The sequence below is a fragment of the Oncorhynchus kisutch genome, linkage group LG29 (assembly GCF_002021735.2).
Source record: "Oncorhynchus kisutch isolate 150728-3 linkage group LG29, Okis_V2, whole genome shotgun sequence".
NCBI classification, from domain to species: domain Eukaryota; kingdom Metazoa; phylum Chordata; class Actinopteri; order Salmoniformes; family Salmonidae; genus Oncorhynchus; species Oncorhynchus kisutch.
In genome coordinates, this window is record NC_034202.2 from 42,082,560 (window position 1) to 42,096,742 (window position 14,183).

General features: G+C 47.9%; 1 protein-coding gene across 1 annotated transcript in view; it reads right to left on the bottom strand.

Moving 5' to 3' along the window:
• The window catches only part of crfb12 (cytokine receptor family member B12), a 37,863-nt gene that overhangs the window by 5,662 nt on the left and 18,018 nt on the right, over positions 1-14,183 (bottom strand). The window contains exons 4-6 of the mRNA XM_031808939.1: positions 11,042-11,214; positions 10,450-10,586; positions 10,189-10,348 (exon numbers count right to left, since the gene is read on the bottom strand). Coding sequence (XP_031664799.1) covers positions 10,189-10,348; positions 10,450-10,586; positions 11,042-11,214 — 470 coding nt within the window. The remainder of the gene's footprint in view (positions 1-10,188; positions 10,349-10,449; positions 10,587-11,041; positions 11,215-14,183) is intronic.

A 14,183-nucleotide genomic window follows, 5' to 3' on the forward strand; every position in this document is an offset into this window, starting at 1 on the left:
TCCTTGCTAAGCGGCCTTTCAGGTTATGTCGAGATAGGACTCGTTTTACTGTGGATGTAGATACATTTGTACCTGTTTCCTCCAGCATCTTCACAAGGTCCTTTGCTGTTGTTCTGTGATTGATTGGCACATTTCGCACCAAAGTACGCTCATTTCTAGGAGACAGAACGTGTCTGCTTCCTGAGCAGTATGACAGCTGCGTGGTCCCATGGTGTTTATACTTGGGTACAATTGTTTGTAGAGATTAACGTGGTACCTTCAGGCATTGAAATTTGCTCCCAAGGATGAACCAGACTTGTGGAGGTCTACAATTTATTTTCTGAGGTCTTGGCTGATTTCTTTTGATTTTCCCATGATATCAAGCAAAGAGGCACTGAGTTTGAAGGTAGGCCTTGAAATACATCCACAGGTACACCTCCAATTGACTCAAATTCACTCAGCCTATTAGAAGCTTCTAAAGCCATGACATCATTTTCTGGAATTTTCTAAGCTGTTTAAAAAGGCACAGTCAATTTAGTCTATGTAAACTTCTGACCCACTGGAATTGTGATACGATCTGTTAGCAATTGTTGTAAAAATTACTTGTGTCATGCACAAAGTAGATGTCCTAACCGACAAAACTTGAGACTTTGCAAAGCAATGTCAGAGACCAGTAGTACTGTGAAGAGTGCAAAGAGAGTAATGCAACAAGGTCCCTGATAGGCAGTACAACTGGAATTGTGATACGATCTGTTAGCAATTGTTGTAAAAATGACTTGTGTCGATGTAGATGTCCGAAACACAAAGTAACCGACAAGACTTTGCTAACTTCTTCTTTTTTCTTAGTTAAGTTCTTTTGGATCTTTGGGACGCAACATCCTGTGATATTGCAGAGCACGAAATTCAAAAAACAAAAGTAGTAATATTAAATATTCATAAAAATACAAGTGTTATTCTTTAGTTTAGAATCTTGGTAATAGAACTGCTTTGTCCGATTTACAATAGGCTTTACAGTGAAAGCATAGCATTTGATCTTCTGAGGACAGCGCCTCATCCACTTCCTGCATTAACATGAATTCATAACCTACACAGGTGTCACAATACTCAAAAACAGCGATAAAATGAATCACTTACCTTTGAAGATCTTCATCTTTTTGCAATCCAAAGGGTCCCACTTACACAATGAATAGTCGTTTTGTTCGATAAAGTCCTTCTTTATATGCCAAAAATGTCAGTTTATTTGGCGCGTTTGATTCAAAATCCACCTGTTCCAACTCTCCCAACATGCCTACAAAGGAATCTAAAAAGTTGGTTCTCTCGTGCTTCAGTGTTGCTTGACTCAAAGCAAGCATAAATGGCAGGAGGCTCGTGTCAATGGGCAGCTCACGCCTGGGTTTCCCTTTGTAGTCTGTAGTTTTCAAGCCTCATCCAACGAGCATCAGAACCGGTGTAGTAGGATTCAACCTTAATCCTGTATTGACGCTTTGCTTGTTTGATGGTTCGTCTGAGGGCAGAGCGGGATTTCTTAAAAGCATCCGGATTAGTCTCCCGCTCTTTAGCTCGATGCAGATGTTGCCTGTAACCCAAGGCTTCTGGTTGGGATATGTACGTACAGTCACTGTGGGGACGATGTCGTTAATGCACTTATTGATGAAGTCGATGACTCCTCAATGCCATTGGATGAATCCCGGAACATATTCCAGTCTGTGCTAGCAAAACAGTCCTGTAGCTCATCTGACCACTTCCGTATTGAGTCACCGGTACTTCCTGCTTTAGTTGTTTTTTTCTCTGGTTGCACGTGACATGCTGGTAAAAATGTTGTAAAACTGATTTAAGTTTTCCTGCATTAAAGTCCCCGGCCACTAGGAGTGCTGCTTCTAGGTGAGCATTTTCTTCTTTGCTTATGGCTTTATAGAGTTGCTCTAGAGTTGGTAAATTTGCGACTGCTTTTGAAAAAACTTTCAAAGTTCTTGACTGACCTTCATGTCACAAAGAAATGATGGACTGTCATTTATCTTTGCTTATCTGAGCTGTTCTTGCCATAGTATGGACTTCGTCTTTTACCAAATAGGGCTATCTTCTGTATACCAACCCTACCTTGTCACAACTGATTGGCTCAAACGCATTAAGCCAGAAACAAAGCCCTTTCTTTGGAAACTCGTCAGTCTATTCTTGTTCTGAGAAATGAAGGCTATTCCATGCGAGAAATTGCCAAGAAACTGAAGAACTCGTACAATGCTGTGTACTACTCCCTTCACTGAACAGCGCAAACTGACTCTAACCAGAATAGAAAGAGTGAGAGGCCCCGGTGCACAACTGAGCAAGAGGACAAGTACATTAGAGTGTCTAGTTTTAGAAACAGGCGCCTCACAAGTCCTCAAGGGGCAGCTTCATTAAATAGTACCCACAAAACACCAGTCTCAACGTCAACAGTGAAGAGGCGACTCCGGGATGCTGGCCTTCTACAAGTAACTTTTGATCACGTTGGCGTTGCATCATAACTTGTTTCTAAATATGTGTTGTAGATCAGCTTCTTCAAATATGGCATTGAGTTCCTTTGTCTAAGGGTAGTTATGTGGTTTGGTATTGAGATCCTTTGTCTGAGGGTAGTTTATGTCTGTGTATAGAGGCGGGCTGTGTGTGTAGAGGTGGGCTGTGTGTGTGTATAGAGGTGGGCTGTGTATATAGAGGTGGGCTGTGTGTATAGAGGTGGGCTGTGTGTATAGAGGTGAGCTGTGTATATAGAGGTGGGCTGTGTGTATAGAGGTGGGCTGTGTATATAGAGGTGGGCTGTGTGTATAGAGGTGGGCTGTGTGTATAGAGGTGGGCTGTGTGTAGAGGTGGGCTGTGTGTAGAGGTGGGCTGTGTGTATAGAGGTGGGCTGTGTGTATAGAGGTGGGCTGTGTGTATAGAGGTGGGCTGTGTATATAGAGGTGGGCTGTGTGTGTGTATAGAGGTGGGCTGTGTGTGTGTATAGAGGTGGGCTGTGTATATAGAGGTGGGCTGTGTGTATAGCGGTGGGCTGTGTGTGTAGAGGTGGGCTGTGTGTGTGTGTGTAGGTGGGCTGTGTGTATAGAGGTGGGCTGTGTGTATAGAGGTGGGCTGTGTGTATAGAGGTGGGCTGTGTGTATAGAGGTGGGGCTGTGTGTGTGTGTAGAGGTGGGCTGTGTGTATAGAGGTGGGCTGTGTGTATAGAGGTGGGCTGTGTGTGTGTGTAGAGGTGGGCTGTGTGTGTGTGTAGAGGTGGGCTGTGTGTATAGAGGTGGGCTGTGTGTATAGAGGTGGGCTGTGTATATAGAGGTGGGCTGTGTGTATAGAGGTGGCTGTGTGTATAGAGGTGGGGCTGTGTGTATAGAGGTGGGCTGTGTGTATAGAGGTGGGCTGTGTGTATAGAGGTGGGCTGTGTGTATAGAGGTGGGCTGTGTGTGTGTAGAGTGTTAGAGGTGGGCTGTGTGTATAGAGGTGGGCTGTGTGTATAGAGGTGGGCTGTGTATATAGAGGTGGGGCTGTGTGTATAGAGGTGGGCTGTGTGTATAGAGGTGGGCTGTGTGTATAGAGGGTGGGCTGTGTGTATAGAGGTGGGCTGTGTGTATAGAGGTGGGCTGTGTGTATAGAGGTGGGCTGTGTATATAGAGGTGGGCTGTGTGTATAGAGGTGGGCTTGTTTGTGTATATAGGTGGGCTGTGTATATAGAGGTGGGCTGTGTGTAGAGGTGGGCTGTGTGTATAGAGGTGGGCTGTGTGTATAGAGGTGGGCTGTGTATATAGAGGTGGACTGTGTGTATAGAGGTGGACTGTGTGTATGTGTAGAGGTGGACTGTGTGTGTGTGTAGAGGTGGACTGTGTGTATAGAGGTGGACTGTGTGTGGTGTGTAGAGGTGGACTGTGTGTATAGAGGTGGACTGTGTGTGTGTATAGAGGTGGGCTGTGTGTATAGAGGGTGGACTGTGTGTATAGAGGTGGACTGTGTATATAGAGGTGGACTGTGTGTATAGAGGTGGACTGTGTGTATAGAGGTGGACTGTGTGTATGTGTAGAGGTGGAGCTGTGTGTGTGTGTAGAGGTGGACTGTGTGTATAGAGGTGGACTGTGTGTGTGTGTGTAGAGGTGGACTGTGTGTATAGAGGTGGACTGTGTGTGTGTATAGAGGTGGGCTGTGTGTATAGAGGTGGGCTGTGTATATAGAGGTGGACTGTGTGTATAGAGGTGGACTGTGTGTATAGAGGTGGGATGTGTGTATAGAGGTGGGCTGTGTGTGTAGAGGTGGGCTGTGTGTAGAGGTGGGCTGTGTGTGTAGAGGTGGGCTGTGTGTAGAAGGTGGGCTGTGTATAGAGGTGGGCTGTGTGTGTAGAGGTGGGCTATTTTTATAGAGGTGGGATGTGTGTATAGAGGTGGGATGTGTGTATAGAGGTGGGATTGTGTGATAGAGGTGGGATGTGTGTGTAGAGGTGGGATGTGTGTATAGAGGTGGGATGTGTGTATAGAGGTGGGATGTGTGTATAGAGGTGGGATGTGTGTATAGAGGGATTGTGGATAGAGGGGGGGGATGTGTGTATAGAGGTGGGATGTGTGTATAGAGGTGGGTGTGTATAGAGGTGGGATGTGTGTATGAGATGGGTTTGTGTATAGAAGGTGGGATGGGGTGTGTAGAGGTGGGATGTGTGTAATAGAGGTGGGATGTGTGTATAGGAGGTGGGATGTGTGTATAGGAGGTGGGATGTGTGTAATAGAGGTGGGATGTTGTTGTAGAGAGGTGGGATTGTGGTGTATAGTAGGTGGATGTGTGTATAGAGGGTGGGATGTGTGTATAGAAGGGTGTGATGTGTGTGTAGAGGTGGGATGTGTGTATAGAGGTTGGATGTGGTGAATAGATGTGGATGTGTGTATAGAGGGTGGGATGTGTGTATAAGAGGTGGGATGTGTGGTATAGATGTGGGATGTGTGTATAGAGGTGGGATGATGTGTATAAGAGGTGGGATTTGGTGTGTAGAGGTGGGATGTGTGTATAGAGGTGGGATGTGGTGTATAGAGGTGGGATGTGTGTATAGAAGGTGGGATGTGTGTGTAGAGGTGGGCTATTTTTATAGAGGTGGGATGTCGTGTATAGCGGTGGGATGTGTGTATAAGAGTGGGATGTGTGTAGAGGTGGGCTGTGGTGTGTAGAGTGGGATGTGTGTTAGAGGTGGGATGTGTTGGTGGAGAGGTTGGCTGTGTGTATAGAGGTGGGATGTTGTGTATAGAGGTGGGATGTGTGGTATAGAGGTGGGATGTGTGTTGTAGAGGTGGGGCTGTGTTGTATAGAGGTGGGATGTGTGTATAGGAGGTGGGCTGTGTGTATAGAGGTGGGATGGGTGGTGTAGAGGTGGGATGTGTGGTAGAGAGGTGGGATGTGTGTATAGAGGTGGGAATGATGTGTATAGGTGGGATGTTGTGTAGAGGTGGGATGTGTGTAGAGGTGGGATGGTGTGTCGAGGGTGGGATGTTTTGTAGTAGAGGTGGGCATGTGTGGTATGAGAGGTGGGATGTGTGTATAGAAGGTGGGGATGTGTGGTAGTAGAGGTGGGATGTGTGTAATGAGGTTGGGACCTGTGGTATAGAGGTGGGGCTGTGTGTATAGAGGTGGGATGTGTGTAGTAGAGGTGGGATGTGTGTATAGAGGTGGGATGTGTGTATAGAGGTGGGATGTGTGTATAGAGGGGTGGGATGTGTGTAGTAGAGTGGGATGTGTGTAGAGGTGGGATGTGTGTGTAGAGGTGGGATGTGTGTATAGAGGTGGGATGTGTGTATAGAGGTGGGATGTGTTATAGAGGTGGGTGTGTGTATAGAGGTGGGATGTGTGTATAGAGGTGGGGGATTGTGTGTAGAGGTGGATGTGTGTATAGAGGTGGGATTGTTGTAACTAGAGGGTGGGCTGTGTGTATAGGTGGGCTGTGTGTGTAGAGGTGGGATGTGTGTATAGAGGTGGGATGTGTGTATAGAGGTGGGATGTGTGTATAGAGGGTGAGGATGTGTGTATAGAGGTGGATGTGTGTATAGAGGTGGGCTGTGTGTATAGAGGTGGGATGTGTGTATAGAGGTGGGATGTGTGTATAGAGGGTGGGATGTGTGTGTAGAGGTGGATGTGTGTATAGAGGTGGGATGTGTGTATAGAGGTGGGCTGTGTGTATAGAGGTGGGATGTGTGTGTAGAGGTGGGATGTGTGTATAGAGGGTGGGCTGTGTGTATAGAGGTGTGGGATGTGTTATAGAGGTGGGATGTGTGTAGAGGTGGGATGTGTTATAGAGGTGGGCTGTGTGTGTAGAGGTGGGATGTGTGTATAGAGGTGGGATGTTGTGTATAGAGGTGGGATGTGTGTATAGAGGTGGGATGTGTGTAGAGGTGGGCTATTTTTATAGAGGTGGGATGTGTGTATAGAGGTGGGATGTGTGTATAGAGGTGGGATGGTGTGTTGTAGAGGTGGGATGTGTGTATAGAGGTGGGATGGTGTAGAGGTGGGATGTGTGTATAGAGGTGGATTGTGTTATAGAGGTGGGCTGTGTGTATAGAGGTGGGATGTGTGATAGAGGTGGGATGTGTGTATAGAGGTGGGGCTGTGGTGGTATAGAGGTGGGATGTGTGTAGTAGAGGTGGGATGTGTGGTATAGAGGTGGGATGTGTGTATAGAGGTGGGATGTGTGTATAGAGGTGGGCTGTGTGTATAGAGGTGGGCTGTGTGTGTAGAGGTGGGATGTGTGTATAGAGGTGGGATGTGTGTATAGAGGTGGGATGTGTGTATAGAGGTGGGATGTGTGTAGAGGTGGGCTATTTTTATAGAGGTGGGATGTGTGTATAGAGGTGGGATGTGTGTATAGAGGTGGGATGTGTGTGTAGAGGTGGGATGTGTGTATAGAGGTGGGATGTGTGTGTAGAGGTGGGATGTGTGTATAGAGGTGGGATGTGTGTATAGAGGTGGGATGTGTGTGTAGAGGTGGGATGTGTGTATAGAGGTGGGATGTGTGTGTAGAGGTGGGATGTGTGTGTAGAGGTGGGATGTGTGTATAGAGGTGGGATGTGTGTGTAGAGGTGGGATGTGTGTGTAGAGGTGGGATGTGTGTATAGAGGTGGGCTATTTTTATAGAGGTGGGATGTGTGTATAGAGGTGGGATGTGTGTAGAGGTGGGATGTGTGTATGGAGGTGGGATGTGTGTGTAGAGGTGGGATGTGTGTGTAGAGGTGGGATGTGTGTATAGAGGTGGGATGTGTGTGTAGAGGTGGGATGTGTGTGTAGAGGTGGGATGTGTGTATGGAGGTGGGATGTGTGTATAGAGGTGGGATGTGTGTGTAGAGGTGGGATGTGTGTGTAGAGGTGGGATGTGTGTATGGAGGTGGGATGTGTGTGTAGAGGTGGGATGTGTGTATAGAGGTGGGATGTGTGTATAGAGGTGGGATGTGTGTATAGAGGTGGGATGTGTGTGTAGAGGTGGGATGTGTGTAGAGGTGGGCTGTGTGTGTAGAGGTGGGCTATTTTTATAGAGGTGGGATGTGTGTATAGAGGTGGGATGTGTGTATAGAGGTGGGCTGTGTGTATAGAGGTGGGATGTGTGTATAGAGGTGGGATGTGTGTGTAGAGGTGGGATGTGTGTATAGAGGTGGGATGTGTGTATAGAGGTGGGATGTGTGTATAGAGGTGGGATGTGTGTAGAGGTGGGATGTGTGTATAGAGGTGGGCTGTGTGTATAGAGGTGGGATGTGTGTGTAGAGGTGGGATGTGTGTATAGAGGTGGGATGTGTGTATAGAGGTGGGATGTGTGTATAGAGGTGGGATGTGTGTATAGAGGTGGGATGTGTGTGTAGAGGTGGGCTATTTTTATAGAGGTGGGCTGTGTGTGTAGAGGTGGGATGTGTGTGTAGAGGTGGGATGTGTGTGTAGAGGTGGGATGTGTGTATGGAGGTGGGATGTGTGTGTAGAGGTGGGATGTGTGTGTAGAGGTGGGATGTGTGTATAGAGGTGGGATGTGTGTGTAGAGGTGGGATGTGTGTGTAGAGGTGGGATGTGTGTATAGAGGTGGGATGTGTGTGTAGAGGTGGGATGTGTGTGTAGAGGTGGGCTATTTTTATAGAGGTGGGATGTGTGTGTAGAGGTGGGCTATTTTTATAGAGGTGGGATGTGTGTGTAGAGGTGGGCTATTTTTATAGAGGTGGGATGTGTGTGTAGAGGTGGGCTATTTTTATAGAGGTGGGATGTGTGTGTAGAGGTGGGATGTGTGTGTAGAGGTGGGCTATTTTTATAGAGGTGGGATGTGTGTGTAGAGGTGGGCTATTTTTATAGAGGTGGGATGTGTGTGTAGAGGTGGGATGTGTGTATAGAGGTGGGCTATTTTTATAGAGGTGGGATGTGTGTGTAGAGGTGGGCTATTTTTATAGAGGTGGGATGTGTGTGTAGAGGTGGGATGTGTGTATAGAGGTGGGCTATTTTTATAGAGGTGGGATGTGTGTGTAGAGGTGGGATGTGTGTAGAGGTGGGATGTGTGTGTAGAGGTGGGCTATTTTTATAGAGGTGGGATGTGTGTGTAGAGGTGGGATGTGTGTATAGAGGTGGGATGTGTGTAAGAGGTGGATGTGTGTATAGAGGTGGGCTATTTTATAGAGGTGGGGATGTGTGTATAGAGGTGGGATGTGTGTAGAGGTGGGATGTTGTGTGTAGAGGTGGGCTATTTTTATAGAGGTGGGATTTGTGTGTAGAGGGTGGGATGTGTGTATGGAGGTGGGATGTGTGTGTAGAGGTGGGATGTGTGTGTAGAGGTGGGATGTGTGTATAGAGGTGGGCTGTGTGTGTAGAGGTGGGATGTGTGTATAGAGGGGGATGTTGTGTAGAGGTGGGATGTGTGTGTAGAGGTGGGATGTGTGTATAGAGGTGGGATGTGTGTAGAGGTGGGCTATTTTTATAGAGGTGGGATGTGTGTGTAGAGGTGGGATGTGTGTATGGAGGTGGGATGTGTGTAGAGGTGGGATGTGTGTGTAGAGGTGGGATGTGTGTATAGAGGTGGGATGTGTGTATAGAGGTGGGATGTGTGTAGAGGTGGGATGTGTGTGTAGAGGTGGGATGTGTGTATAGAGGTGGGATGTGTGTATAGAGGGTGGGCTATTTTTATAGAGGTGGGATGTGTGTGTAGAGGTGGGATGTGTGTATGGGAGGTGGGATGTGTGTAGAGGTGGGATGTGTGTGTAGAGGTGGGATGTGTGTATAGAGGTGGGATGTGTGTATAGATGGTGGGATGTGTGTAGAGGTGGGATGTGTGTGTAGAGGTGGGATGTGTGTATAGAGTGGGATGTGTGTGTAGAGGTGGGCTATTTTTATAGAGGTGGGATGTGTGTTGTAGAGGTGGGATGTGTGTATGGAGGTGGGATGTGTGTGTAGAGGTGGGATGTGTGTGTAGAGGTGGGATGTGTGTATAGAGGTGGGATGTGTGTGTAGAGGTGGGATGTGTTGTATAGAGGTGGGATGTGTGTGTAGAGGTGGGCTATTTTTATAGAGGTGGGATGTGTGTATAGAGGTGGGATGTGTGTATAGAGGTGGGATGTGTGTATAGAGGTGGGATGTGTGTATAGAGGTGGGATGTGTGTATAGAGGTGGGATGTGTGTGTAGAGGTGGGCTATTTTTATAGAGGTGGGCTGTGTGTGTAGAGGTGGGATGTGTGTATAGAGGTGGGATGTGTGTATAGAGGTGGGATGTGTGTATAGAGGTGGGATGTGTGTGTAGAGGTGGGCTATTTTTATAGAGGTGGGCTGTGTGTGTAGAGGTGGGATGTGTGTATAGAGGTGGGATGTGTGTATAGAGGTGGGATGTGTGTATAGAGGTGGGATGTGTGTATAGAGGTGGGATGTGTGTGTAGATGTGGGCTATTTTTATAGAGGTGGGCTGTGTGTGTAGAGGTGGGATGTGTGTATAGAGGTGGGATGTGTGTATAGAGGTGGGATGTGTGTAGAGGTGGGCTATTTTTATAGAGGTGGGATGTGTGTGTAGAGGTGGGATGTGTGTATAGAGGTGGGATGTGTGTATAGAGGTGGGATGTGTGTATAGAGGTGGGATGTGTGTATAGAGGTGGGATGTGTGTATAGAGGTGGGATGTGTGTGTAGAGGTGGGCTATTTTTATAGAGGTGGGCTGTGTGTGTGCATAGAGGTGGGATGTGTGTGTGTGAATAGAGGTGGACTGTGTGCTGTACAGTACCTTGTGTATCTGGCCTGTGTCTCGTCAGATTGACACACCCCTGAGCAGTCATGTGACGGCGTATGCTGTAGTGATTGGCTGAGGCCAAGAGGCAGTAGGTGTGGTCTGGACTGAGATGGGAGAACACTCTCTTTGAGCCCGACTCAATGTCTGACATAACCTACACACACAAATCAATGAGAACTCTGTTGAAAATGTGATTTTGGTGTGTGTGTGTGTGTGTGTGTGTGTGTGTGTGTGTGTGTGTGTGTGTGTTCTCACCGTGGCGTTGTGTTCCTGAACATTCATCAGCAGTGTGATGTTGTAAAATTTGAAGATGTTCTGAGCAGGATGGTGAAGCTCGACACATAGACTCTGGTTCTCCACCCACAACTCCAGACCTGGGGCACTCAATACTGCTGCAGAACACACACACACAAACACACACACACGCACACACACACACACACACACACACACACACACACACAACACACACACACACACACACACACACACACACACACACACACACACACACACACACACACACACACACACACACACACACACACACACACACACACACCCACAGCATGTTGTCTCTCACTGTCTGAGTAGGACTGTACTGTGTGTGTCACTGTCTGAGTAGGAACTGTACTGTGTCTTACTGTCTGAGTAGGGCTGTACTGTGTCTTACTGTCTGAGTAGGGCTGTACTGTGTCTTACTGTCTGAGTAGGGCTGTACTGTGTCTCACTGTCTGAGTAGGGCTGTACGGTGTCTTACTGTCTGAGTAGGGCTGTACTGTGTCTTACTGTCTGAGTAGGGCTGTACTGTGTCTTACTGTCTGAGTAGGGCTGTACTGTGTCTTACTGTCTGAGTAGGGCTGTACTGTGTTCTCCAGGTATTTCCAGTCTGACGTCTGCTCTTCCAGCTCCGCCCTCACTCTGACGTTGTAATTCTTTAAAAGGTCCTCCAGCGGAATGTCCAGGGGGCACGCCATGGCAACCGGGTTGCTGCAGTTACAGGGTTGCCACCATGACTCACTACATCACAAGAGGACACATCATTACTTCTCCTCCCTTCTCTCGTCTCTCTCCTTCTCTCCATCACTCTCTCTCTTTTCTCTCTCCTTCACTCTCTCTCTCCTTCTCTCCTTCACTCTCTCTCCTTCTCTCCTTCACTCTCTCTCTCCTTCTCTCCTTCACTCTCTCTCTCCTTCTCTCTTTCACGCTCTCTCTCCTTCACTCTCTCTACTTCCACTCTCTTTCACACTTTCTTTCAATCCCTCCCCCTCATCCTGCTTTGCTCTACTTATCACATTCTCTTCTTATCCCTGTACCCCATCCAGTCATCCAGCCATCCAACCATGCATCCAGTCATCCAGTCACCCATCCAGTCATCCAGCCATCCAACCATCCATCCAGTCATCCAGTCACCCATCCAGTCATCCAGCCATCCAACCATCCATCCAGTCATCCAGTCATCCAGTCATCCATCCAGTCATCCATCCAGTCATCCAGCCATCCAACCATCCATCCAGTCATCCAGCCATCCAACCAGTCATCCATCCAGTCATCCAGCCATCCAACCATCCATCCATCCAACCATCCATCCATCCAACCATCCACCCAGCCATCCAACCATCCATCCATCCAGCCATCCAGCTATCCAACCATCCAGCTATCCAACCATCCATCCAGTCATCCAGTCATCCAGTCATCCATCCAGCCATCCAACCATCCATCCATCCATCCAGTCATCCAGTCATCCATCCATCCAACCATCCATCCAGTCATCCAGTCATCCAGCCATCCATCCATCTAGTCATCCAGTCATCCAACCATCAATCCAGCCATCCAGTCATCCAGTCATCCAACCATCCATCCAGTCATCCAGCCATCCAGCCATCCATCCAGTCATCTAGTCATCCAGTCATCCAGTCATCTAGTCATCCAGTCATCTAGTCATCTAGTCATCCAGTCATCCAGTCATCCAACCATCCATCCAGTCATCTAGTCATCCAGTCATCCAGTCATCCAACCATCCATCCAGTCATCTAGTCATCTAGTCATCCAGTCATCCAGTCATCCAACCATCCAGTCATCTAGTCATCCAGCCATCCAACCATCCAGTCATCTAGTCATCCAGTCATCCAGCCATCCAGTCATCCAGCCATCCATCCATCCAGTCATCTAGTCATCTAGTCTTCCAGTCATCCAACCATCCAGTCATCTAGTCATCCAGTCATCCAACCATCCAGTCATATAGTCATCCAGTCATCCAACCATCCAGTCATCTAGTCATCTAGTCATCCAGTCATCCAGCCATCCAGTCATCCAGCCATCCATCCATCCAGTCATCTAGTCATCTAGTCATCCAGTCTTCAGTCATCCAACCATCCAGTCATCTAGTCATCCAGTCATCCAACCATCCAGTCATCTAGTCATCTAGTCATCTAGTCATCCAGTCATCCAGCCATCCAGTCATCCAGCCATCCAGTCATCCAGCCATCCAGTCATCCAGGTCATCCAGCCATCCAGTCATCCAGTCATCCAGCCATCCAGTCATCCAGTCATCCACTCATCCAGTCATCTAGCCATCCAGTCATCCAGCCATCTAGTCATCCAGTCATCCAACCATCCATCCAGTCATCTAGTCATCTAGTCATCCAGTCATCCAGTCATCCAGCCATCCAGTCATCCAGTCATCCAGTCATCTACTCATCCAACCATCCAGTCATCCAGTCATCTAGTCATCCAGTCATCTAGTCATCCAGTCATCCAACCATCCAGTCATCCAGCCATCCAGTCATCTAGTCATCCAGTCATCCAGCCATCCATCCATCCAGTCATCCAGTCATCTAGTCATCTAGTCATCCAACCATCTAGTCATCCAGTCATCCAACCATCCATCCAGTCATCTAGTCATCTAGTCATCCAGTCATCCAGTCATCCAGCCATCCAGTCATCCAGTCATCTACTCATCCAACCATCCAGTCATCCAGCCATCCAGTCATCTAGTCATCCAGTCATCTAGTCATCCAGTCATCCAACCATCCAGTCATCCAGCCATCCAGTCATCTAGTCATCCAGTCATCCAGCCATCTAGTCATCCAGTCATCCAGTCATCCAGTCATCCTGTCATCTAGTCATCTAGTCATCTAGTCATCCAGTCATCTAGTCATCCAGTCATCCAGTCATCCAGCCATCCATCATCTAGTCATCTAGTCATCTAGTCATCCAGTCATCTAGTCATCTAGTCATCTAGTCATCCAGTCATCCAGTCATCCAGCCATCCATCATCTAGTCATCCAGTCATCCAGTCATCCAGCCATCCATCATCTAGTCATCCAGTCATCCAGCCATCCAGTCATCTAGTCATCTAGTCATCCAGTCATCCAGTCATCTAGTCATCCAGCCATCCAGTCATCTAGTCATCCAGTCATCCAGTCATCCAGCCATCGTGCCATCCATCCAGTCATCCAGCCACCCAGCCATCTAGTCATCTAGTCATCCAGTCATCCATCCAGTCATCCAGTCATCCAGTCATCCAACCATCCAGTCATCTAGTCATCCAATCATCTAGTCATCCAGTCATCCAGTCATCCAACCATCCAGTCATCCAACCATCCAGTCATCTAGTCATCTAGTCATCCAGTCATCTAGGCATTTAGTCATCCAGTCATCCAACCATCCAGTCATTCAATGATCCAGTCATCCAGCCATCCAGTCATCTAGTCATCCAGTCATCTAGTCATCTAGTCATCCAGCCATCCATCCAGTCATCCAGTCATCCAGCCATCTAGTCATCTAGTCATCCAGCCATCCATCCAGTCATCCAGTCATCCAGCCATCCAGTCATCTAGTCATCTAGTCATCCAGTCATCCAGCCATCCAGTCATCCAGCCATCCAGTCATCCAGTCATCCAGTCATCTAGTCATCTAGACATCCAGTCCTCCAGTCATCTAGTCATCCAGTCATCCAGCCATCTAGTCATCTATTCATCCAGCCA